The sequence below is a fragment of the Populus alba genome, chromosome 1 (assembly GCF_005239225.2).
Source record: "Populus alba chromosome 1, ASM523922v2, whole genome shotgun sequence".
NCBI classification, from domain to species: domain Eukaryota; kingdom Viridiplantae; phylum Streptophyta; class Magnoliopsida; order Malpighiales; family Salicaceae; genus Populus; species Populus alba.
The window spans coordinates 34,155,263-34,181,410 of record NC_133284.1 but is presented as its reverse complement, the minus strand read 5'-3'; the positions used below and the strand labels follow the sequence as shown (position 1 = coordinate 34,181,410).

The 26,148-nt window shown below is 35.6% G+C and overlaps 2 protein-coding genes across 3 annotated transcripts; both read right to left on the bottom strand.

Annotated features, from left to right (window-relative positions):
- Positions 1–10,666: 10,666 nt before the first annotated feature.
- Positions 10,667–20,502, bottom strand: LOC118055313 (translation factor GUF1 homolog, chloroplastic). 2 transcript variants are annotated; one of them, XM_073405186.1, is made up of 21 exons: positions 20,069–20,502; positions 19,825–19,911; positions 19,495–19,551; positions 19,206–19,271; positions 18,986–19,048; positions 18,456–18,500; positions 18,240–18,340; positions 17,658–17,754; positions 17,054–17,125; positions 16,120–16,274; positions 15,977–16,034; positions 15,141–15,221; positions 14,972–15,058; positions 14,117–14,188; positions 13,873–14,034; positions 13,669–13,742; positions 13,279–13,366; positions 12,109–12,186; positions 11,350–11,425; positions 11,037–11,077; positions 10,667–10,818 (listed from the first exon to the last, which is right to left on the bottom strand). In XM_073405186.1, exons 1-21 carry the CDS (start codon positions 20,474–20,476, stop codon positions 10,723–10,725), a joined length of 2,064 nt encoding a protein of 687 aa, XP_073261287.1. In that variant the 5' UTR covers positions 20,477–20,502; the 3' UTR covers positions 10,667–10,722. The 2 variants fall into 2 exon arrangements, with proteins under 2 accessions (XP_073261287.1, XP_034923069.1); XM_035067178.2 differs by having other exon boundaries at positions 13,873–14,007; positions 20,069–20,501.
- A 2,656-nt stretch (positions 20,503–23,158) lies between these two features.
- On the bottom strand, positions 23,159–24,101 carry LOC118055401 (probable lactoylglutathione lyase, chloroplastic). Its single transcript, XM_035067298.1, has 4 exons — positions 24,089–24,101; positions 23,777–23,872; positions 23,455–23,619; positions 23,159–23,277 (listed from the first exon to the last, which is right to left on the bottom strand). Exons 1-4 carry the CDS (start codon positions 24,099–24,101, stop codon positions 23,159–23,161), a joined length of 393 nt encoding a protein of 130 aa, XP_034923189.1.
- Between the last annotated feature and the right edge of the window lie 2,047 nt (positions 24,102–26,148).

Below are 26,148 nucleotides of genomic sequence, written 5' to 3'. Positions count from 1 at the left end.
GGTAGAGGAGCTGACAGTGGTGCTGGTGGTGGTTTTGCTGGCGGTTGCTGACCGGAGGATGGCTGGGATGGTGGCTGGCCTTTCTTCCTTTTTCTCTGTGTTTTTGTTCTACTCTGTTCTCCTCTGCTTCTCCTTTCTTCTTCTGCTTCTCACACTGCTCTTCCCTCTCACGGTGATTCTGCTATTTTTTGGCAGCGTTGATGGTGGTGGTGGTGATGGAGAGGAAGCCGGTGATGCCTCAAGTGGTTATGACGGTGACAGTGGCTGGGAAGCCTAAGGACAACGGTTGTTTCCTTCTTCTTCTTCTTCCCCGTGCAGAGGAGCAGGTGCTGCCTTTTCTTCAATGGTGCTCTCCTCGTTTGAAACTTCACTCTCCTTTTAGTTTAAAAAATATAACTCTCTCCCCTCTGTTCGGTCTCTCCTCTCTCTCCTCCCTTCGGGTTCTTTGTTTTTTCTTTGGGTTCTTTTTTTCTTTTCTTTTCTTTTTTTCGGTTTTCTTCTCTTATTTATAGGGGCAGAACAGGTGGGGGACCATGGTTAGTGTGCCTTCAATCACGCAACGGCTGGTCGGCCATTGATGCTTCGGTGGTGGTGGTGGGGCGAGGAGAGAGACGCGGGAGGTTTTTTTCAAAAATTTTTCGTCTTCTGTTCTGCTAAAACGGGGGGAAGGAGGAAGATGAACAGTGTCGTTCAAAACGACACCGTTCTGATCTTCCTCCTTTTTTTTTTTTTTTTTTTTTCATATATATATATATAAAACGGCGTCGTTTTAGGTAAAACGCGCCGTTTCATTTAAATGGCTAAACTTCAAATCAGTCCTCCAAATTCGGTCCCCGCCCCTCTTGTTGGCCGCCTTTTTCACTTTGGTCCTTGGTCTCTGAGTTATGCAATTGAGCCCCTAATTGATCAATAAACTTCCAATTTCTTCAATTAAGCCCCTGAAACAATTCCAAACAGCCCCCTCTATCTTTGCGCCTTCTCCAAATTGATCCCTGGTTTTCGGATTTTCACAATTAAGTCCCTAATTGGCCCTTAAACTTCAATATTTATGCAATTGAGCCCCTGATTTGACCCAATAAATTCCTAAAAAATATATTTTGGCCCCAGAACTTAAATTTCTTCAAATTAAAGCCCAAATTGACTTAAAAATTCAATTTTTCTTGCAATCAAATCTTCATATAAATTCAAATAAAAAATCCAATTAAGTCCATAACATCCAAATTTGGGGCTTTTCTCCTCAAAATTCAAATTTTCCTTCTCAAAAGGGCTGTCAAAAAATTCAATCCTTGTATTTTTAAATTCCTTGACCAATTTTCTGACTGTTTTCCGAGCGCTTCTGCCCCCTGTTATTTTTCTAACCTCTTTTGGTTATTTATTTTATTTTTCATGGGACCCAAAAATGGGTTACAACAGATGCCCCTCTTTATAATACTTACGGAGCATGAATTTTGCGCAGTAAGTGTTTATAAAGATAAACCCACAACGGAACTCCCGAAACTGATCTGGTCGAAGCTTAATTGATCTGAAACCTTGTCTTTTGCAACAATCCTCTTTATCCCAAAAACTATGATCCAAATTTAGTCATCTCGAGATCCTTATCCAGCGATCTTCTGAATTCTTACTTTAGTTTGATCAATATGGAAATCCATCCGAGATCCCATCTGGTGATCTCCTTTAACCTGGAACCCCATCTGGCGATTCCTTTACCCATAATCAATACAAAAAATGTGTGTATGGTCTCATTATGATGGGTGACCTGCCCGAGTGGAAAGGGAAAGAGTGGTCTCATTCTTTGGGTGACCTACCCAGGGAAAGAATGGCCTCATTATTATGGGTGACCTACCCAGGTAAAAAAAAAAAAAAAAAAAAAAAAAAAAATGGAGAATGGTCTCATTCTTATGGGTGACCTACCCAGAAAAAATATGGTCTCATTGTGATGGGTGACCTACCCAGAAAAAGAAAGAGTGGTCTTATTCTTTGGGTGACCTACCCAGGGGAAGGAATGGCCTCATTCTTATGGGTGACCTACCCAGATAAAAGAAAAAAAAATGGAGAAGGGTCTCATTCTTATGGGTGACCTACCCAGATAAAAAAAGATGAAGAATGGTCTCATTGTATGGGTGACCTACCCAGGAAAATAATGGTCTCATTGTATGGGTGACCTACCCAGGAAAATAATGGTCTCATTGTATGGGTGACCTACCCAGAAAAATGATGGTCTCATTGTATGGGTGACCTACCCAATAAATGATGGTCTCATTGTATGGGTGACCTACCCAGAAAAATAATGGTCTCATTGTATGGGTGACCTACCCAGGGGGAAGAATTCTTAGTAAACTCCAATGCTTTTCCAAGAAATGGTTTCAATATGAGGTCCCTTCTGGCGACCTTCCTTGATGAATATCGAAGTATGAGATCCCATCTGGCGATCTCCTTTAACTTGGAATCCCATCTGGCGATTCCTTTTATTCAAAGCCGAAATATGAGGTCCCTTCTGGCGACCTCCTTGGATGAATATCGAAATATGAGATCCCTTCTGGCGATCTCCTTTAACCAACTTGGAATCCCATCTGGTGATTCCTTTTTTAACCAACATGAAATACGAGGTCCCATCTGGCGACCTCCAAATAGTGAAACATGAGATCCCTTCTGGCGATCTCCTTTAATCATCTTGGAATCCCATCTGGCGATTCCTTTTAACAAACATGGAATATAAGGTCCCATCTGGCGACCCCCAAAATAGTGAAATATGAGATCCCTTCTGGCGATCTCCATCAACTTGGAATCCCATCTGGCAATTCCTTTTATTAAAACATGAAATATGAGGTCCCTTCTGGCGACCTTCATCGAAATACGAGATCCCTTCTGGCGATCTCAAACAACTTGGAATCCCATCTGGCGATTCCTTTTTTATCAAAACATGAAATATGAGGTCCCATTGGCGACCTCCAAATAGTGAAATGCGAGATCCCTTCTGGCGATCTCCATCAACTTGGAATCCCATCTGGCGATTCCTTTTTATTCAAACATGAATATGAGGTCCCTTCTGGCGACCTCCATTGACGAATATCAAAATACGAGATCCCTTCTGGCGATCTCAAACAACTTGGAATCCCATCTGGCGATTCCTTTTTACCGAATGCTATCGATGTCGTTCTTCCTGCTGGCAGGGTTTGAGAATCCTTATCTTCTCTTCTTTTTGTTCTAGAATCAACTCAATGATTCTTTCTTCGTCCATAATCTTGTTGGAATGCACTAAGATCTCCTCCTGTAACGATCCAAAAAAAAACATACATGCAATGATTTATGATTAGATGCAATGCATGCATTCGTACCTGGTTTTGAAACATAGGTCCCATCCTCTTCTTCTAGTTCATGAGACTCCCTTTGCTTTTGAAGTCGTATGCTGGATTCATCTCTCGTGTTGCCTATCATATTCTTGGAGAAGAAGTCTTTGACTTTCTTCAAGTAGTCCTTTTCTCAAAATGTATGACTTGTATTTGCCTTTTTGTCATGCTTTTATCAAATGCTTTAGCTTGGTTTTCAAATCTAGGCTTTCGTAAAACTTTTCATAAAACATCTCGTCTTGCCCCCTAGTATAGGGGTGCGATATTAGTCTGGGTTTTTATATAGAGAAGCAATTCATTCAGCCGGTGATAAACTTTTTTAGTGAGTGAATAGATAATGATTTTTTTTTTATTTCAAAATGCCATTGTTATGGTTGATAAACTTTGTTCTTTAAAAGACAATTACAAAGTGACCACTTAAATATTTATCCATGCTATCAGAGATAGGGTTGTACTTTAGGGTTACTCAAAGGAGAATAAATCCGATACAGGTCATTCGGAAACTCGGTCAACAATCCATATTCCTCAATCGTGGGGCACAAGTCTATGCTTCCAAAGGAGAAACATCGGTATTCTGGATCCCAAAAATGAACTAAGGCTCGCACCGCTGGGCTTAACACTTCTACCTTTGCGATTTCCATCAAACGTCCGTATTTCCTAAAAAATGCATCTTTATCCACATTCTGAAAATGAGTCGTTAACTTGTTCACCTCATTCAATATGCAATTCAGGTTCTTGATTGGCGACATCTTCTTAGCATCGCTTCTAAGGCAGTCTCCTTCAATCAATTGTGACAGTTCAGAATTCTTTCCATACTCTATGGAAGATTTGGTGATGGTCATTTCGTTCATAAATCCTGCAATTCAAAATGCATGGGGGTTAGTCTTGTTTCGATGCAAAAGATTTATATCGGAACATACACCCTAAGGATAGGTTCTAGTTCTTTTACGTGAGACATAGGGTAGGTTTACTACTAGGTCTCTAAAAGAGGGTCTCTTGCTGTTCCAGTGATCACCCTCGTAAAGGCGATATGGAGGTCCAGCAGATAGTGGGATGGCACGTGTACCAATCACTATCAGTCTAAACACTCAGCAAAGAGTTGGGTTTACACAAACTTAAGCCTTGACTCAAGTCATAAGGCAAGCTGCTAGTCCCCCACTTAAACTTAGAGTTACATGTGTGTGCCCTCCAAAACATAATAATAATAATAAAGTGATGCATGACTATGGCATGTATGATAGAATGTAAAGATATATGCTAAAGCTTTTAAACAAAACATCATAAGAAAACAAAAACCAATAACATATAACATAAACAAACAAACAAATCAAGCTTAGTCCTAACATCCCCAGTGGAGTCGCCATACTGTCACACCCCCACAAAAAATTTTTAAATAAAGGGCACGACATCGGTTGGCGATTTTCGTTGTGTTCTGATGATTTGGTTCTTTGGAGTCGCCACCTAGTATTTGGTCACTAGGAACCCTAACTGGTCTTTCAGAGATTCTAAGGCAAGGGACTGGTTGCGTAAAGGGAAGGTACTAGCACCCCTAATACGCCCTACCTAAGGTAAGCTGCTTGGTGTTTGGTTTGCTTTATAGTCTATGGTGTTGGTGTTTTCTAATCCCGTCAACTCGTAAATCGCAAGGATAAGAGAATAAAAGAATGAAGAAAATTTTCACGATTCTTTAAAAAAAAAAACTACTTTTCACGACTCGTAAACCGTGGAGAAAAAAATTTAATTTTTGAAATGTTCTCGATCGCAACCAAAACTTCTTTCAAACATGTGCGTTGATTTATTACTCCCGATAATATTTTGGATGTTCGTCCTTTTAAGGATTTCTTCATCCAAACATTAGCGGTGAACAATAACCACAACTTCTCCTCCCAAAATAAGATTTTTTATAGTTTTTGGAATATTGGCCAATACCCTTTGGAGTTTTACAAACAGGTTGTAAAATCCACAAATGCAAGAAAATGATTTTTGTGTTTAAGAAATCTATGCGAAAACACATTTTCAAAACTTCCAATATTTTTTTTTATATATAAAAAAAAAACATTCAAAACATGTTAGAGTATTGGCCGTATGCATGAAAACAAAACATTTTTTTTTTAGTAAACTTTTTTTTTGACGAAAACCGGGTATTTTAATACCGAATTTGTATCTTGACAATATAAAAATACAAACCGGTATTGACCCAAAATACAATAATAAAATTACACAAAAATCACAAATTTTTTTGAAGATATTTTTTAAACGGGCCAGACTCGGCCTAAAAGGAAATTGGGCCAAAAATCAACCCAAAATAAATTAGGGCCCAATTTCTACAGGGCTGGACTCAGCCCAGCCCACACATGGTGTGGGCTGATGTTACAACCCGAAATGAACATGGACTGGTTACTGTGCACCTGCACAGTAACCAGTTAATTAATTAGGTGGTTACTGTGCACCTGCACAGTAACCTGTTAATTAATTAGACCTGCATAGTAACCGAAGAATTAATTAGCTGGTTACTGTGCCCCTGCACAGTAACCAGCTAATTAATTTCTTACTTGCAGAACGTGCACAGTGCACGTTCTGCATGCAAGAAGACGAATACGGGATAAAGGGGAAGAGTTACCTGCGACGATGAGCTTGGGTAGAGGAGCTGACAGTGGTGCTGGTGGTGGTTTTGCTGGCGGTTGCTGACCGGAGGATGGCTGGGATGGTGGCTGGCCTTTCTTCCTTTTTCTCTGTGTTTTTGTTCTACTCTGTTCTCCTCTGCTTCTCCTTTCTTCTTCTGCTTCTCACACTGCTCTTCCCTCTCACGGTGATTCTGCTATTTTTTGGCAGCGTTGATGGTGGTGGTGGTGATGGAGAGGAAGCCGGTGATGCCTCAAGTGGTTATGACGGTGACAGTGGCTGGGAAGCCTAAGGACAACGGTTGTTTCCTTCTTCTTCTTCCCCGTGCAGAGGAGCAGGTGCTGCCTTTTCTTCAATGGTGCTCTCCTCGTTTGAAACTTCACTCTCCTTTTAGTTTAAAAAATATAACTCTCTCCCCTCTGTTCGGTCTCTCCTCTCTCTCCTCCCTTCGGGTTCTTTGTTTTTTCTTTGGGTTCTTTTTTTCTTTTCTTTTCTTTTTTTCGGTTTTCTTCTCTTATTTATAGGGGCAGAACAGGTGGGGGACCATGGTTAGTGTGCCTTCAATCACGCAACGGCTGGTCGGCCATTGATGCTTTCGGTGGTGGTGGTGGGGGCGAGGAGAGAGACGCGGGAGGTTTTTTTCAAAAATTTTTCGTCTTCTGTTCTGCTAAAACGGGGGGAAGGAGGAAGATGAACAGTGTCGTTCAAAACGACACCGTTCTGATCTTCCTCCTTTTTTTTTTTTTTTTTTTCATATATATATATATAAAACGGCGTCGTTTTAGGTAAAACGCGCCGTTTCATTTAAATGGCTAAACTTCAAATCAGTCCTCCAAATTCGGTCCCCGCCCCTTTTGTTGGCCGCCTTTTTCACTTTGGTCCTTGGTCTCTGAGTTATGCAATTGAGCCCCTAATTGATCAATAAACTTCCAATTTCTTCAATTAAGCCCCTGAAACAATTCCAAACAGCCCCCTCTATCTTTGCGCCTTCTCCAAATTGATCCCTGGTTTCGGATTTTCACAATTAAGTCCCTAATTGGCCCTTAAACTTCAATATTTATGCAATTGAGCCCCTGATTTGACCCAATAAATTCCTAAAAAATATATTTTGGCCCCAGAACTTAAATTTCTTCAAATTAAAGCCCAAATTGACTTAAAAATCAATTTTTCTTGCAATCAAATCTTCTATAAATTCAAATAAAAATCCAATTAAGTCCATAACATCCAAATTTGGGGCTTTTCTCCTCAAAATTCAAATTTTCCTTCTCAAAAGGGCTGTCAAAAATTCAATCCTTGTATTTTTAAATTCCTTGACCAATTTTCTGACTGTTTTCCGAGCGCTTCTGCCCCCTGTTATTTTTCTAACCTCTTTTGGTTATTTATTTTATTTTTCATGGGGACCCAAAAAATGGGTTACAACAAATTTTATCTTTCAACATTCAGTTAATTGAAAAGTACACTCCATGATTTTGTTTATTTGTTTTATATAAGATTATCACAATCTTATAACCCGAGTCACGAGTTTTGCGTGTTTGCTAGATTGACTCAAGTTATTTTTTTATTTTTTTAATTAAATATTTTAATTTTAATTTCATCCTTCAATGTTTGGTTGATTAAGAATCAAACTTTATAATTTTATTTATTTATTTTATTAGAAGTTATCTCGGTCTCTCGATCTAGATTTGACAGGTTAACATAGGTTGACTCGACTTATTTTATTGTCCTTTTTTATTTGAGTTTTTTTTTAATGCAATCCTTGAACATTGGTTTGATTGGGAATTGACTTCATTTTTTTTTCTTTAAGGTTATTAATGTCTTATGATTCAGGTTGCGAGTTAGGCTGATTGGCTCATGTTTTTTTTAGTTAGATTTTTTTTTTAATTTCATTGTTTAATATTGGATTAATTGAAAATTAGACTTTATAATTTTTTTTAATTTATGTTTATAAAATTATATCAGCCTCGTGACTCGATCACATATTTGATTATTTAATCAGGGTGGATTTTTATGTCCTTTCATCTCAAAATTGACTTTGAGAAATTTTTTAAAGATTGGAAGTGGAATGTTAACATATATTGAAAGGTCTTGTCACATCACTATACTAATGAATTGTGAAATAAAAAAGGTCTTTTTCACTTTATTCCTAAGGAATTTTGAGGATTTTTTTTTAATTTTAATTTTTTTTTTAATTTCATCCTCCATTAATTTTTTTAATGAGTATTGAATTTCATAATTTATTTTGATTTGATTTCTATGGAGTTACTTTGATCTTACGAACTGGATTGTGAGTTTCACATGTTAGCCATGTTGATTTGGATCATGTTTTTATCCTTTTTTAAATTATTTTTTTCCTTAATTTTATATTTCAACATTAGATAATTGAGAATTGGGTTTCATAATAATTTTTTTTTTTTTTTTCTGTTAGGTTGCCATGGTCTTATGACCCGAGTTATAGTTTTTGCAAGTTAGCTAGGCTAACTCAATTTTTTTTGTTTATTTTTAAATTTAATATTTTAATTTTAATTTTAATGTCATCCTTCAATATTGGGTTGATTTGGAATTGCACTTTATTTTTTTATTTATTTTCCATGGAGTTATCTTGATCTCCTAACTTGGATTTCACAAATTAACTTAGGTTGACTTGACTTATATATATATTTGTTTGAAAATTGGCTTCCTTTTCTTTCTACGTATAGTTATCTCGATATTATAATCCAAGTTGCAGATTAAGCCGGTTGACTCAAGGTATTTTTAGTCATTTTTTAGTAAATAATTTTTCAATGTAATCCTTCAATATTGGATTGGTTAGGAATGCATCTATATAATTTGTTTTGGCTTACGTTTATGAGATTATAACCCGAATTACAAGTTTAGTAGTTTTTTTTTTCATCTCGGAATTGACTTTGAAATTTTAAAAAAAATTAGAAATGAGATGTTAACATATACTAAAAGGCCTTGGCACATTACTATAGAAATGAAATGTGAAGGTCATTTTCACTTTGTTCCTTTAAAATTTTATGGACTTTTTTTTTAAAAAAATTTCAATTTTTTTTTTTTAAATTTCATCATTTACCTATTAATTTACTAAATATTGGAATTCATATTTTATTTTATCTTGCTTTCTATGGAGTTATTCCAATCTTATAAACCGGGTCATGAGCTCCAAGTTAGCCATGTTGACTCGAATCAAAAAAATTATTTTTTCTTGACTTCATTGTTCAATCCTAGATTGATTAGGAATTAAGTTCCGTAATTTTTTTCATTTATTTTCTACAGAGTTATCATAATCGTATGACCTAAATCATGAGTTTTACTCCGTTTGTTTGTAGGAAAGTGAATTCCGGGGAAAGTGAATTCCGGGAAAGTATTTTTCGATGTTTGGTAGTGTTATGGAAAATAAACTGGAAAACACTTTCCAGTGTTTGGTCATGTCATGGAAAATGAGCTGGAAAATAACTTATTAATATTTTATTTTTTTCAAGTTTATTAAAAATAATGAGGAACAAATCTTACAAATTAAAAAGTTGAATGAGAATGAAATTGAAAAAAAATATATAATTTCATAAATTATCTCAAATAAAACAAATAATAATCAAAATAATAGGGATTAAATCTAAAAAATTAAAAATAAATTAAAAATAAAGAAATTAAAATAATAATAATCAACATTTCATAAATTATTTCAAATAAAATAAGTAACAATCAAAAGAATGAGGATCAAATTTGATAAATAAAAAATTTCAATAAAAAAAAATGATAAGAAAAAAGCAAATAGCAATTATAAAAATAAGGACCAAAGTTAATATAAAAATAAAATTTTAAGAGATGAAATTGAAAAATAAATATTCAAAAACAAAATATATATAGCAATCAAAAGTTTGAGGATCAAATTTGATATAATCAACAAATAATGACATTTCTAAATTTTTCACAACTTCTGGAAAGTGTTTTCCCCTCAAATTTTTCAGGAAAACACTTTCCTGAAAACCAAGCCAAATTTTCCTTTTACTGGAAAGTGTTTTCCATTGACCAACTTTCCTACTGGCAAATAAACACAAGAAAGTTTGGAAAGTGCTTTCCCGGAAACCACTTTCCGGAAAACAAACACGGCTAAAAGGAAAACACTTTCCTGAAAACCAAGTCAATTTTTTTTTTGACTAAAATTGACTGGAAAGTGTTTTCCGTTGACCGGAGAGTGTTTTCCGTTGACTAGAAAGTGTTTTCCGCTGACCGGAAATTGTTTTCCGTTGACCAACTTTCCTAATGACAAACAAATACAGGAAAGTTTGGAAAATGATTTCCCGGAAACTACTTTCCGGGAAACAAACAAGGCCTAAGTTAATTCAAGTTTTTATTTTTTATTTTTTTAATTAAATATTTTTATTTTAATATCATACTTATCCTTCTGATTATAAATTAAATTTCATAATTTATTTTTTATTTATTTTTTATAGAATTATTCCAATCTCTGGACCTATACTTGACAATTTAACCTAAATTGACTCAGCTTAATTTTTTTGTTATTTTTTCATTTGACTTTTTTTTTCATTGCAATCCGTCGATATCGTGTTAAATAAAAATTAACTTTATTTTTTTTTCCTATAAAATTATCACAGTTTTATAACTGGAGTCATGAAGAGTTATGCTAATTGACTCCCAGTTTTTTTAATTAATTTTTTTAATTTTATTTTTTAATATTGAATTAATGAGTAATGAAATTTCATAATTTGTTTGAAATGAAATTGTAATGCGGTTACAATACTTCCTTTTCAAGTTTCAACACAGCCATGAAGGCTTCTTGAGGTACATCAACCTTGCCTATTGCCTTCATTCTTTTCTTCCCTGCAGCCTGTAAGAAAAATGGTACATAAATAATTAGGGACAGCAACATTTATCAGCAAAATTAAATCAATTTTCTGAAAAATTTGTTTAACTTTCAGGGGGCTCAAAATGGCAGGCAATTTTGATATGTTTTTAGTTCTTCATATTGGTACAATGAAACACCATTATCCATAATATAATGAAGAGCGTCAACGCTATAACCTAAGAAATTAAACTATGATGTACCTGTTTCTTGAGCAATTTCTTCTTCCTTGAAATGTCGCCACCTGCATTGATAGAGAAGCGAAAAAATGCTTGTAATGTAAGTATCGAGCACTGGTTACTTGTAAGAAATCTCCTAGCTTTCCTTGTGGAACAAAACCCCACTGGAATTTTGGAGTTCTATATGGGGAAAACATAAACAAGTAGATATTCCATGCCAGATGATTGAGAAAGGAGAAAAGCACCAAACATCTGGAAGCTGTGCGTGTCTCATGATGCATATCAATTCACTAGTAGTTGAGTGTACAATGTTCTAAGAAGCAGAGTGTGATCTCACCATAGCATTTGGCCAGGACATCCTTTCTAATTGCTGATAAGGATTCACTAGCAATGACTTTTGCACCCATGCATGCCTGAAACGAAAGGATGTTAAGTACCATACTGGATGATGTTTTTTATTTTATTTTTCTTTGAGAATCAGAAGGGATATTGTTGACTGTGCCAAACTATCATGCAGTTATGTCTCTGCAATTATGTAGCAGATGGTAAAATATTGTTGGGAAAAAGAAAACTAACGGAAGAACTAATGCAGGTCCTAAAATTTCTACCTAGATGTCATTTTAGGGAAGATAGGATCCGTGGCGTTCCATTTAGTACTTTTAACAAGCTTATCGTGCATCCACCCAGCTTTTCATGTGTTGATGTTTCAAAAGTATAGAAAGCATGATATATAAAACCAATGTTAGCAGAGTTAACAGTCTAACTGATTAGTTGACAACAACATGATTTGAAGAAAGAAACATTAACATGATACCTGAAAACTAACATATTTAATGACACCAGGCATCACTAACATGGTGACATGTGGTTTTGCTCAAATTGAAGCCATGAAGCATGCAGTCGAAATCTTGCACATTTAACTGTGTTAGCCATTAAATATTCTTGATGCATTTCTTGCACCAGAAATACATGTACAATTTGATCAGTAGTGTGAAGCAAATTTATGGTGGAAAAAGAAAAAACAACAGTAGATTGGTTATTTTATAATGAGTAGCACTGCTGTAGCATTACTCATTGAAAGAGAAAGAATCCTCACTTGAATGGGTACTTTGAACATTTGCCGTGGTATTAGCTCCTTCAACTTCTGGGTCAAAGCCCTTCCAACAGAATATGCCTGAAAAGGAGCCATCCAACATAAGATATGGCAGGCAACAAAGCATTTAACTCAACATAAAAACTTCCGCAGGATAGGTACTTTAGAATGTGGACCTTTTCATATCATTCAATGATAAGGACTTTCAATAAAAGACTGACTAATAGAGATGCTACGGTGTTACATAAAAATAAAGTAACAAAAATCAAGAACTTGGCTCAAGAAAACATGAGCAAAATGTTAAGAAACTCTTCAGAAGTTATCTATCAAATGCCAAAGAGGAAACCAGCACAAAATTGCCATAATTAAGATTGAAAAAAGAAAAATAAGGGGATTTTACTTTCTACAAGCTACATGTTTATCCTTACATATGAGGCAATGTCTCAATTTTGACGTCAAGACATTCAAATCATCTCTCATTCTTGGACATCTTATGCTTCTCCCACTATTCCACTCATCAACCCCGCATTGAAAAAGATTTCAATCAAGTGCACAAGAATTCTCTTTTATAAGACAGCTCACATAACTTAATAATATGTTATAGAAATGAAAATTTATTTGAAATCACACAATCACCGATTACTCCCTCTCCACATCATCATTTAGACCATAAACAACAGGAGGGCACAACACAAATGCATCACCCATGTTTTTGAAGACGCAGGCAACTGAGAATTCAGTTCCTTTAGAGATCGCCTCCATCATTCTCTCCTGGATATACAGTAACAACAGTACTTGTAGCTAGCTCATTTGCTTGGACCATTGAAGCATCTAAAAACATTATATCACAAGACAAACCTGTAAATGTCTAAGGAATTAGCTATTTGTGTTCATTAGTAAACCTAGTTATCCTCGTTTCTACAAAATTGTTCTCTTTTTTAAATTCCATACTTCATTCTTACATGTGTTGCACTTGTGGTAGCAGAAGCAGTTAAATTTTTGTCATCAAATGGCAGAAGTTTCCTACCAAATTTAACCATAATATCCATTAAACAATTGCTTAAGTTTCATCTGTACAGTGTTGAATTTCAAATAAAAATGCACCAGTCCTCCAGATATGTACAATCACTTCTCTACAATTTATAGACTCAAATGATGAGTCTTGAAAATTACCTTATCCTTGTGCACAATAGTTGCTAATGGTTCAACAGGATCACCGTTGATTTGAATGTCAAGCCTTATCAAATCACTTTCCTTGTACCTATCGACCAAGTTTTATAACGAAATGTAAATTGCTGTGAGTAAATCGTTTTTGGTAATTTGGAGGAATACATACAAGGAAGTTAAAAATCCATGCCATGTAAAAGATGAAAATGAAATGATACATGGCATTTGTTTCAAAAACAACAATACTTCCAACAAAAGAATACAAGTATGCTGATGCCAATAAGAATAAAAGCTACCCTGCTTGTATTTAGACATACAAACCACTGCCAGGCAAGAGCACACAAGAATATCTATAGACAATTTTTTCCCATCTCACAAAGCATTATATGCATTTACCCAACAAATGTATACTCCATGCTAGCATATCCCTTACTTCTGGACTTGAGCTGGTCAAAAAAATCACCTACCATCTGTCAAGTCAACATGCAGAAAACTAAGAGACAAGAATGAATAATTAGACTGTAAAGAGAGAATAATTCAGTGAAATGAGACTTTGAAGAGGAGTGCTAGTACAGGACAAAAGTAAAGCAAAAATGTCACCTCAGCTAGGGGTAATTCATACGTGATTGATGCTCTATTCTCAGTGATATATTTCATTTCTTTAAACTCTCCTCTCCTTTCTTGAGCCAGCTCCATAAGCGCGCCAATGTAGTCTTTAGGTGTAAGCATTTCAATCTGTGTACTTGAAAGAAGCAAACAGAACTTTTGTTACAAGCCTAAAAACATGAAGAGTAAGCTAGATGTCATAACATGAAATAATAAACATCAGTGCATACAACAAGACCTTTACAAATGGCTCCTCAATTGATCGCCTTTTCCCAGGTTCAGGAAGTAAAGATGGATTTGAGCACTCAACCTTCACCAAAATGAACATTTTGCATGTAAGATGTAGCATGACACATAATTGAGACACATTAAGCTGTTATAACACAATTAAAATAAACAACTAACCATAAAGAAATGCAGAAACTAGATCAAGCATTACAAGAAACATCAACTGCATGATTTATGGCATGTTAAAAGGTGGTTGCTAAAAAGGACACAGTTATTATACTGCAACTGTTGAGGAAAACCTCATCATAGCAGGGGACTTTAAGATTACATGGGACATAGCAGACAGTAAACTTGAGGGTTGGCCTAGTTGGCCAGTGAGCATGCTCCCCACCTTGGCAACCAGGGTTCACTCCAAGGCCAAACCACGATAATGTAATTCTTATGAATCCCCTAGTCCCCATGCAGAATGGTGTGCCTTTAACCAGAAGGGCAGGTGGGTTTAGTCTTGGTGCATGCAAGCTAGCTAGTACAAGGATACCACCTAATTGTCAAATAAAAATTGTGGTTGACAAACTTTAAAAATTTCTAGTTTATCAAAAAGAAAAAGGTGTTCATATATGTTCTGTACATTATCTAATAGAATAAGCCTAATATCATCTGCAGGTCAATGTTAGGGTTTACAGTTTGTGCTTGCTTGTGGACTGAACCAGGAGGACAATAAGATCACAATAAAGGGAAAGTCGACAAAATTCATCTCTTCATAAATACATGTCGTTATGCAAAATCATAGATTGGCAACAAATATCTATGGAGTATCAACATCAGTTATTAAGTGCTACTGGATCCAGGAGCAAGAAGAAATTACAATATCATCATCCACGCAAGTCACTCTGTATACCACACTTGGAGCAGTAGTAATTAGGCTTAGATTGTATTCTCTCTCCAGCCTTTCCTGTAAGAAGATAAATTGTTCAAAGACAATGCTAAATTTTCATAAATTGACAGCATAGCTGAGAAGTTGTAGCAAGGCAAACCTGAACAATTTCCATGTGGAGAAGACCTAAGAATCCACACCTAAAGCCAAAACCCATGGCATTTGATGTTTCAGGCTCGAACTGAAAATTTAACAAAAAACAAGGATAAGCAATTCCTCTAATAAATGATTGGTTATAAAGGGTGTACTGCTCTAACACGTGGAAAAGCATACAAGAGACCTCTAGTGAGAGGACATGAAGAAAATACAGGTGCAGACAAAACTAGGTGCCAAAGTCATACACTGAAATTCTATAAACCATGTGAATAAGCTTTTCACAACCCCAATTTCTTATCTCAACCACCCCCGCCCCTTTGCTTCACAGGATCTGAAACTCTTGCCTCACAAACCCAGAACGCACAAGGTGTCACTATCCTAGAAAAGAACTGCTCCCATCTACAATCCACAAATCCATATGCAGGATTTCACAAGACAATTGAAAAAAAAAAACACCATCCGCAACATCTATTTCAAATCTCAGAAGCAATCATAAGATGACCTTCTGCAGCATCTACTCCAAAGCCATTTGCACAAATCCAAACAATGTCATGTTCCAACTCAAGTTCACTACTATCTAAAATAATCATAAAAAAGAAATTGAGAGAACCTAACAAATGGGACAAACAATAAAAATGAATAAGCCCATCCAGTCCTCAATTGCTACATGATACCAAAGGAGATAATGGAAAGCAACTTAGCTACCAAAAAGACATAGCAATCCAGTAGCCAAAGCAAATTCTTATCACCTGTCATAACCTAATCAAATTATTTCCAATCACCTTGATCTTTGTCTAAAGACTCCCTTTTTTATATAATCACTAATAAGAAACAATTTACCTTCAATGCAGCATCATTAAGTTGCAGTTTTTCCAAAGCATCACGCAACTCAGAAAACCTGTCAATGAGAGAGTTGAAGATGAGAAATTCTACAGACATGCACAAAGTAGCAAACTTAACAAGAGCAAAAAAGATGTCAGTACTGGTCTGCATCAACCGGGAATAGGCCGCAGAACACCATTGGGGTGGCTTCCTCATATCCAGGCAATGATTGTTCCGCCTTTCTACTGTAGTGAGTAACGGTATCACCCACTCTGGCATCTGCTACTGATCTGATAGAAGCAGAAAGGTAGCCTACCTGAATAAGTACAATATGAGGAGGGAAAAGTAGTTACAAGTTAAAAGACAAATACGCCTAAATCTTAAAAAAGACTACATTAGAGTCACAAGATATATAAAGAAAAAAAAGTTTTCCAAAATTAGTTAACAGAAACATGTTTGAAACACACACACACACACACACACACAGAGAAACAGAACATGGAAAACAGAATGAGCTTCATCATTATGTCTAAAAAGGGTAAGAAAAAAGAAAAAATAAATCAGTATGAGTGATGGCAGAGAAAAAGAGAGGAGACTATAATTGGCTGAACACTGAAAGATAACCAGTACAGTACCCCTTAGCTTGTCCAATTGTGAAGATATATCAATGACCATCAAGGATCCCCACTCTTCAATTGGTTTACAGGTTAGAACCACTAAAAGATGCATCGTTTATGAAGGTTTGTTCTGTTTCCATGAGCATGAATACATACACACAGAGATCGCAGTCCTGATAACAAAATGTATTGAATTACGAACCTTGATTGTGTTTAAGTTCACAAGCAATCTTGCTGATGATTGGAGATAATAGATTTGCAGATACAAGAAACAAGAATAATATGGACAATGATGTCACTTACACAGAAAACATTGAGTGATTAGGCACCAACAATTTATATGATCAAAATACAAAAGAATCATCAATCCATTTTGCAATTTTCTTCCAAATACCATGTTTTTAGACACTAGAAAACAACCCAAGCAAGCAACACAAAAGCCCATTCTAATCAACGTCATTCAGAAAGGAAATTTTACCTCACCCGCATACAATTCTTCCACTTGCATCTGATTGGGAGATAAAACTCCAATTTCATCAGCATAATAATCCTGTCATTTTAATAATGATTTATTAGGAAAATTACAAGAATATGTAAGCATTTATCAGGACCTTGGTTTCAGAAAACAGTTCTTTACACCACATTACAGTCACTTGAAAGGTTTTGAAGTCCCAATTTTAATTTCAAGTTCCATTAGTTTACACCCATTTACAGTCAGCATCTTGCCAATAACAGTCAGTGGGAACATAACAGCCATTACACTTGATAAACTCATTGAATGTTTTGTTTTAGCTTCATTGCTCAAATCTTGACAACATAATAGATAACTCGTGTATTTGTAATAAAAAATCATGATCCTTATTTAATGGAAGTGCTGGCATCTCTGAAGGTTATTAGCAAATTCTTTTAACAAACCCATGCAACCACAGCCATAATCTAAGAACACAATGGGGACAGTCTAAATTTGCTGATCTGGTAACAGTTATTTTGAAAACATGTCAGCTGTACATTGCTGAGTCTGCAGTAGAAAGAAAGTAAATAATTTATTTGGGGCAAAGAACTGATTAACAAGATTACTTTACCTTCTCACTGGCCATAAAATAAATTCTGTCGCCTTTCTTTATATTCCCATCTATGACTCGAAAATACACAATAACACCACGATATGGATCATAGTAGCTGCAAAAGGATTTATAAGGTTACAATACAGGCTAAAGAATGTCATTTCTACTGTTGGTGAGGCAAATGTAAAATAAACACAATGTGGACAAACAGATGTCAGTACAGTAGAAGTTTAAATGGTTATAAGCAAATGGGCTAAGGAAAGCATTGCCCTTCCCATCAAAATATATTCTAAAAAGAAGAGGAAGAAGAGGAAAAAGATCTCAACAGCTAAGCCACGGATGTTTATGACGAAACGCTTTAAATAAATTTTCTTGTTCACACTGCTCAGGTTTCATTTGATCTCAACTATGCGCCACCTGGTTTGTTATTGTCATAATGTTGGTGTCAAAATATCTAAATCAACAGATTTATCTTTGATGGAAGTTAGATACTAATAGGTGCATGAATAAACACAGACTATACAAACAAAGACTGTTAGTATCATTCTACTAGGAGTCCATAAACATTGATGAGTCCAGTGATGATGAAAATGTCTGTACCTATCAAATATTAAGGCCCTCAAAGGCATTGCAGCAGTATCACGGGGTGGGGGTACCCGCTCAACGATTGCATTCAGAATTTCAGTTATACCTATTCCCTCCTGTAGAACAAATAGCAACACAGGCGAAGATTACTTTATAAGGAAGAAATATCCTTTTCCACTATGCAGGAAATGGAGAACATGAGCTGCATCAAGAAAATAGTCACGAACCAACCTTTGCAGAGCAGTGTATTGCATTGCTACAATCCAAACCAATAACCTACACGGAGAGACATTTAGCTGTGAGTTTTGAAGCAATTGTTAGCAAACAGAAATCCATATCTTTCAGCTTGAAACATAAAATGAAAATAATTAATTGATCAAACAAGGATTCAACACAAGCACAGTAAGCTATGGATAAAGAGCACAGATAAATATGTGTGTGTGTGTGTGTGTGTGAGCGCGCTTGCGTGTGTGTACAGAAATACAGATTTGGATTAAGTTGGCCTTCTTGCCTTTTCTCTGGAAGAATTTTTCAATTCACAATCAGACTTCCAGTGCAGATTATTGTCACAGAACAAGGTGCAGAGAATTGCTGTTATAGTGAGTCTTCTTTTCTTTTCTTTTTTTGAATCGATAAGCTAAATTAATGAAATGGCAAGTCACATTATTCACTAAGTACTTAATATGGTTTCCAAACTACTAGATCCAATATGGATTACACACCCATTAAACAAATGGAGTTCTTCCATTTGATGAACCAACCTCTTCAATCTCCTTGCAAACACGATCTGGTTCTGCACCCGGAAGATCTATTTTGTTTAAAACCTGAAATGTTGATCAATTACATTTAAACCAATTAGATTTAACCATTCAAAGCAATTCAGAGAATACTAGTATATATATTTACAGAATCTCACAGATGGGAGACACGTGTGTATGCACGCAAACTCATATGTGAAACATAACATGATGACCCACTTACAGGGATGATTTCTAGGTTGTTTTCCAAGGCCAAATAAACATTAGCCAGTGTTTGTGCTTCCACCCCCTAAACAATAATAGACATTTCTCAGCAATACAAGTGAAAACAATAAATCTGAACAAATAGGTAAACAATTCAGCAAACAGTGCTTCCCTTTCAGATTCTATATCGAAAAACTTCAAACTAAGACCCACCGTATCAAAATAACAAACAAATTATAACCTTTGCTAGGCAAAATAAATCATATTCTCAGATTAAAAAAAGTAGAGATTGCACAAAAGCAGTTCACCTGAGAAGCATCAACAACAAGCAGAGCACCCTCACAAGCAGCAAGAGAACGAGATACCTACAACAAATAAATAACACAAACAACACAATAATTCAAAACACATCCCACGTACACATTTTCATTTTCTAGGAAACAATTTCCAAATATCTAGCAATCTAACTTTCTTTTAACCACAAAGCTATTCCCGAGCCAGCTTTTGCATATTGACACTAAATCCCTCCCCGGTCGCCAAAAGAAATTTCTTTCTCACAGCATCTCCTAGGATTCGAACCCACCAGAGATAATACAAATTATAAAATTATAAAATATCCATCCATCATTAAAACATACCTCATAAGAGAAATCAACATGGCCAGGAGTATCAATCAAATTCAAGCAATACCCTTCATTTTCATACACAGACCGCATTCTTGCCGCCTATATTACGCATTATCAAACACAAAACCACAAAAAAATATCAATTAATTGAAAAATATCAATAAAAACATAAATTAAATAAAAAAATTAATCAAGCATTAAAAAATATCAATAAAAAAAACGTAAATTTTATGCGGAAATTTTGAAAAAAAAACACCTGAAGCTTAATAGTGATGCCTCGTTCTCTCTCCAAATCCATATTATCCAAAAATTGCTCCTTCATTTCTCTCTTCTGTACAGTACCAGTCATTTGCAGCAACTTATCAGCTAACGTTGATTTCCCATGATCAATATGAGCTATTATGCAGAAATTCCTGATATTTTTAATGGGAACTTTACGAAGCCGGTCTTGGCCGGCGGCGACGGCGAAATCGGCAGTGGAAGGAGTGCCAGTGGTGGTTTGGCAGCGGAGGTGAAGTCTAGTGTCATGGTTGCAATAAAAGGGAGAAGAGGAGGGGAGTTTGTGGGAGAAGCGGAGGACTTTTAGAGTGGTTTTGGTGGTTCTTGTTTTTGTATGGAGAGGAAGGACAGTTTGTGTGTTTAAAGATAAGAGAATGGAAGCCATTGCTCTCTGCTTCTCTCAATGGCTCTGCTTCTTTTGTTGCTGTTTTGAAATTTAGGTAGCTACAATTTAGTCCTTATTTTATGAATTATGTTTCAATTTAGTTGTTAAACTATCATCGGTTTCTATACATGTATACTTTAAAAAAAAGCCCCGTTAAAGTTCACTCAAGCTCAATTTAAAATAATATAATTTTAAAATCAAATTTTAAAAAAATTATGTATTAAAAAAAATTGAATCGAGTAATCACCTAGCTTTAATCAAATCAAATCACTTAGTTTTTTTTTTTTTAAAATATAGCTTGGACCAAGTTTAACCACACTGATTTTGAGACTAATTTTTCATGGCAAGACTTTGGAAAAGTTATGATGGGTTAGGAATTTAAATAGGATATAAAGAATAGTTTATGAAATTATGTGTACTACAAATTTTTTTTTTGGAGAGTAAAGAATTTAGAATTTCAATTATATATTAAATAAATATTTTATAAATAATATACATTTTTAACCGACTTGACAAGTTACCTCAAAATTTAAATCAAACTTGATTTAGAAAAAAAGAATTTAGATGATTGAATTAAAAACTCAATTTGACCCACAACTTAGTATTTGCAGTGAAACCCAAGTAAAAACCTTATTGATTTAAAAAAAAAAACTTATTGTAAAAAAAATTATTTTATTTAAAAAATATAATTAATCAAAAAATATTTTAGCAAAGAGAGTTGACCATTAGATTAGCAAGTCAAATTCAAGAATGAAATTTTTATCCTAAAAAAAAAACCAACCTTGAAAACAACATCATAAAAATAAATAAATAAATGAATAGTGTTTTTTCACTAACCAAGCTCTACTAAGTGTTAAATTGACAGATTCTGGAATTAATCTAACGAGGTAGGTTGGGTCTGATAACAATATGAATGAAGAGAAGTTTTTGTTGCCTGACTAGCACGTGAAACAAAAAATTCACTAGTGTTTTCTAGCAAGCATTTGCTCTTTCTCCTGGATTATTGAGTGTTTATTTTTGCTCTGTGATCCATATTTAATTTTGTGTCTTTATTAGTTCTACCACTGGAACCATAATAGTTCTCCAAATTTTGTGACTTTACCATAAATAATCTCCTTTCTTATTGAAGCATCTCGTGCTTTGCAGATCCGACAGTGTCCTGATGCATGGATTTCTCTGTTCCAGGATGTTAGTACATGGTAACTGTGCAATGTCTGAATAGACTGAGTGACTCATAGCTTACAGATAACAGAAAGTTGTATCAGACAGATGGGAAAAACACTGCAGGATATTAGACTGGGAAGTTGAACAGTTCAGAAATCAATGTTTGGCCCATTGCTAAATCTCCAGTGTTGCATTGCCTGAAGCTTAAGAGTCGTTGCACTAAGCTCCCATTTGTTTTTATAGTTGAAAAATGCTTTTGTAAAAATTATGAAAAGCAACCGCTAGGGTTCTAAAACCACGAAAAGAACCAATTATGCTAATTGATCACAAAAGCAAGCTAGACCAGGTGGTTTGAGGAACTGTCTTTGGTCTTCTGGAGCAAAGTCTACAAAGAAACTTGTGTGCCTCTGTGTATAAAATCATGCATGAGTCGCACAAGCAAACTCTTGTACTGAAAACTACTTTCGGTCCTCCTGAACTGTTCATCCTATTAGTCTTCTGCTTCTTTCGCGATCCATCACTGAAAGCACTCGCCGATCGTCTTTAAGATTTGAGATAGTTGTTGTAGACTCGGAATCATGGAAATGGGATCACAAAAGCATAACTTCTCCTTTAATGGAGTCGGTCAATGTCCTGCTATAATGCATTTGCATGGTAGCGAATCCTGCACAGTAGACATATGATCAAGAATCACTAAGGGAACCAGTCACTACAATGGCGAAGCCAAAGAACAATGGAACAGGCATTATATATGTATTACATTGAAGATAGAAACACAGCAAGGAAAAACTTGATCTGTTTTTGAGTTGTGAATACTCCTGGCTATCTGCTTCTGCTACTTAACACCCAAACAGTTTTGAGTAAACTTTTCTTAGCAGAGTTTGAGCCATGGCCACAACCAAAACATGTGAGTTTTGAATGTTTTAACTAGCAGTGAGAGAGTGCGTGAAAATGAAGAAGGCTTGCAGCTACTTGTTAGGTTTACATCTAATCTGTTAGGCATTACAATGAACAAACACTCTACTACTTTCAAAATGACTGCTGCAGAATCAAATGAATATTACAATTCAAAGCTAAAAGCAAAATCTAACTACATGTTCAGGAAAGCACAATTAACAACTAATTTCTGAAAGCAAAGCATCCATCAAGTTCTTACATTTCTGAGATCAAGATACAATACAGCACACCTGGTGTTAAAGGGCTTACAGTTAATCAATATTTTACCCAATGATGATTTTAAGGAATGTTAACATTTCTTATCTATGTATATGCAAGCAGACAACTTACTAAACAGAATGCTACGTGCTTCCAAATGAAGCAGCTGTGCAAGCAAATTAAGAGAAGCATTATCAAGCCTTTGTTTTTTAGAGGTAACACAATCAACTTCACTTAACAATCAATCTAGTAATATAAAAGTACTCTTTGTTTCTCCAATTTGCATAATAAATTGAACTACTACACATTTGCAAGAACCTTTACACGCATGGCCTTCTTAAGTTTGTTCATGGCAGAGTTGCTTCAGTTGCAATACAAAGCAGAATCAGGTGGAATATCTGGGGCAATTCTATCATACACCAGCTTCAGGTCCACTGGTGCAACATAGTATGGACTCCCAATAACATCACAAAAAGTTTCACCTGAAAATCCACGATGTAAAGACAAGTCAGACAGAGGCGAACCACTTGATTTAATTGAGAATAAGGTTCACTTAAATAGCAAGCTTTTAGAGAAAACGAGAAAAAATCTCATAGATTGAAATTTCTGAAACAAAAGGCATTAACGGGCTCCAATATGAAAATATCTATTTATAGAACGATCAAGATCACTAACACGAAGCATGCCCTGACAGAGCGACTCAGTTGTAGGTCCCCTTTCCAAAAGTTCAAACTTATAACCATCAGGATCTTCAATAAAAGCAATAACTCTACTGCCACCAAGACCAGGTTCTCTGGTCACTTTGCCACGCTTGGCCTTTATGACTTAAATGGTCTTGGTAGCGTAATCGAAAGGGCACATGAAACCTATTTCAGGAACAATCAGAACAGCTGACAGTCTAAGACAGTCAAAAAAAAAAATTAACTAACTCAAGGACCCGTCATTTTGATTTGACTGCAGTTTTAAGATAATATTAACAACCAGAAAGAAAGTTTAGCTTATAGGAAATTTCATCCTCATCTGCAATGCCAAAATGTCCAAATCCAGCTCCAATAGCATGGCTGTCAACTCCATAATCTGGCAGCATAAAGAAACTCAAATAAAGAGAAAAAAAATTCAGTGACATCAAGTACTGAATTATTAACATAAGAAATGAAAAGGTGGAAATGTTACGATAACATGTAATTAAGGAAAGGTAGAGCACAAGCTCACTGTTTCAGATATTTGGAAAGGCGGTGAGTTCACTTACTATTAGTTAGTTCTATGAAGAAGTGAGAATCTTCAGGTCCATACCCAACGAAGGCATTTGTATTTCTTGATCATTAAAACTTTAAATCGTAGTTCTGAAGTTTGGCCCATTAATTGGGATTTATTTCTTTCTCAGAGAAAATCTGCAATTACAAATGTGTAAGAATCTGAGATACTGTAAGAGGCCAATCTATCCATACATAGATGAGGTGGCTGAAGATTTGAGCTTTTGTTACATTGTTTCAAGTCAATTTAAGAGAGAGAGAGAGAGAGAGAGAGAGAGATATTTGAAAAAAACATTAAGACTGAGAATAGTCGGGATTTCAACAAGAGGAAAAGCAAGGGGACCTAGTTCTATATTTGTTGATGCAATTCAGTAAAGCTGCATACTATATTGGTGATGAAACATCTTATAAACTCCTCACATCACTACAATAACGAATCACCAGTTCTTCAATGTCAGCACAAGGGACCTTCCAGATATGTGATCGACTGCGAGTCGAGTTGAATTGAGCCAAGTGGAGTTGAGCCGAACTGCGAGGCAAGAGATAGGATCCAGTGTAGCTGATCTTACATGCAATCGGATGTGAGATTGAATTTGGGCCGTTAATTAGGCTAAAATTGTTTTGATCAAATTTTAGCCTCTAAATTGCTATTTGAATGATTTCAGACTTGTTTCTAGCTAATTTGATTGTTTCAAATACAATGGTATGGTTCGATTATTGAGATTTGGATCAAAAGTGATGATGGTAAATTAACAAGAAAGATTGCCCAATTAAAAGGCATATGAAGGTTATTATGGTGGTTGAGGGAAATGAAGAAGAAAAAGTAACATATGTTTACCCGATTACATATGCTGAATTGGTAAGTGGGGGAATTTTAGTTGCCTTGAGGGAAGGCAAAATTAGGACACTCTAGACACCCGATCACGTAGACGATTAGAGGTGAAGAGTGGAAACTGATGAAGACCAATTTTGACGAATCTAAACACTGATAGTCTCGTCAGATATTGAGAAATCAAGTACAAAACCAAGATTTCCTAATCACTTGTAAAGAAAAGCCATAACAAAGCTAGCAAATGGTTGTATATACAGAAAACAGTACGATGAATAGATATGGCCTAAGAAGTTCTAGCTAGGAGATTGGGTTTTAAGCGGGACCGATGTGACCCCTCCAATATTTCCTAGGAACTTGCTTAGTTGAAGGATTATCCATACGGTACTATTTTTTTATATATAATAGTTTGTAATGAAACGGTTGAAGACTAGTAAGATGACAGCACAAAAGAACAGTTAGGTTCTGTATGATCAAAGATCTAATGGAGTGGTGATTTCTCCAAAAAAGTTAGATTCAGTGACTGTGATTTCTCGATGGTAGAATTGATGAAGACCCTAATAATGAAAGAGAAATACAATAAAAGGATAAAGATTGGCACCCTATTTTGACTTGGATAGGTGTTGTGATAGGATGAGCTGCTGTCAAACATAAACAAGGAATAGGGAGAAACCTGGTGAACAAAAATTGCACGAGGGCACACGAAGTTTGTGTAGAAATACCTGTAATGAGACAAAAGTGCAAAGAGAAGTGTTCCCGGATGAAGCTTAAAGCATAGACTGTGTAAAGGTTGTACAACAAAAAGTGTCTTATGCTCTTGATAAAGACAACAGGCAAAGACCTTTCCAATGCATGTAAGGATGGAAAGATGAGTTGTTGTAGAGGCACTTAATTAAGGGGGTCCGACCGCCTATGAAAGGTGAAGACACCAAAAGAAATTAATATAGGTGGAGTTGTCAAATAAAAAGACGTAGAAACTCTAAACATAGAAATCAAGATGGAGAATTGCTAGGAGTATACCGCAACTCTCTCTTTCTATGTAAATAGTGGCAATTATCTCTCCCATAGTCCACATAGTAGTAGAGAATCTTGAAGTCACTTTAAGGCATCCTAGATGAAAGAGGATGCAACCGTCTATGATAAAGGCAGAGACAACTCAGAGAGAAGGTGTGAGGGTCATGATATAAACCCAAGTTCAAAACACCCCAAAGCCGATGTGATGGCTAGATATGAGTGGACAGGTGTATGGATAGCCAATGGAGTGGCTATGA

What these genes read in the sequence shown, in the direction of transcription:
- LOC118055313 (XM_073405186.1), bottom strand. Translation starts at nt 20,476, where the DNA reads ATGGCTTCCATTCTCTTATCTTTAAACACACAAACTGTCCTTCCTCTC. An exon ending in CAATACACTGCTCTGCAAAG is followed by an intron (nt 18,341 to 18,455) that starts GTTGGTTCGTGA and finishes TTTGTTCTACAG; the next exon opens with GAGGGAATAGGTATAACTGA. An exon ending in CTATTGTGCACAAGGATAAG is followed by an intron (nt 12,187 to 13,278) that starts GTAATTTTCAAG and finishes GCTCCTTTTCAG; the next exon opens with GCATATTCTGTTGGAAGGGC.
- LOC118055401 (XM_035067298.1), bottom strand. An exon ending in TAAGCTAAACTTTCTTTCTG is followed by an intron (nt 23,620 to 23,776) that starts GTTGTTAATATT and finishes AGACCATTTAAG; the next exon opens with TCATAAAGGCCAAGCGTGGC. An exon ending in TCGTGTTAGTGATCTTGATC is followed by an intron (nt 23,278 to 23,454) that starts GTTCTATAAATA and finishes GTGGATTTTCAG; the next exon opens with GTGAAACTTTTTGTGATGTT.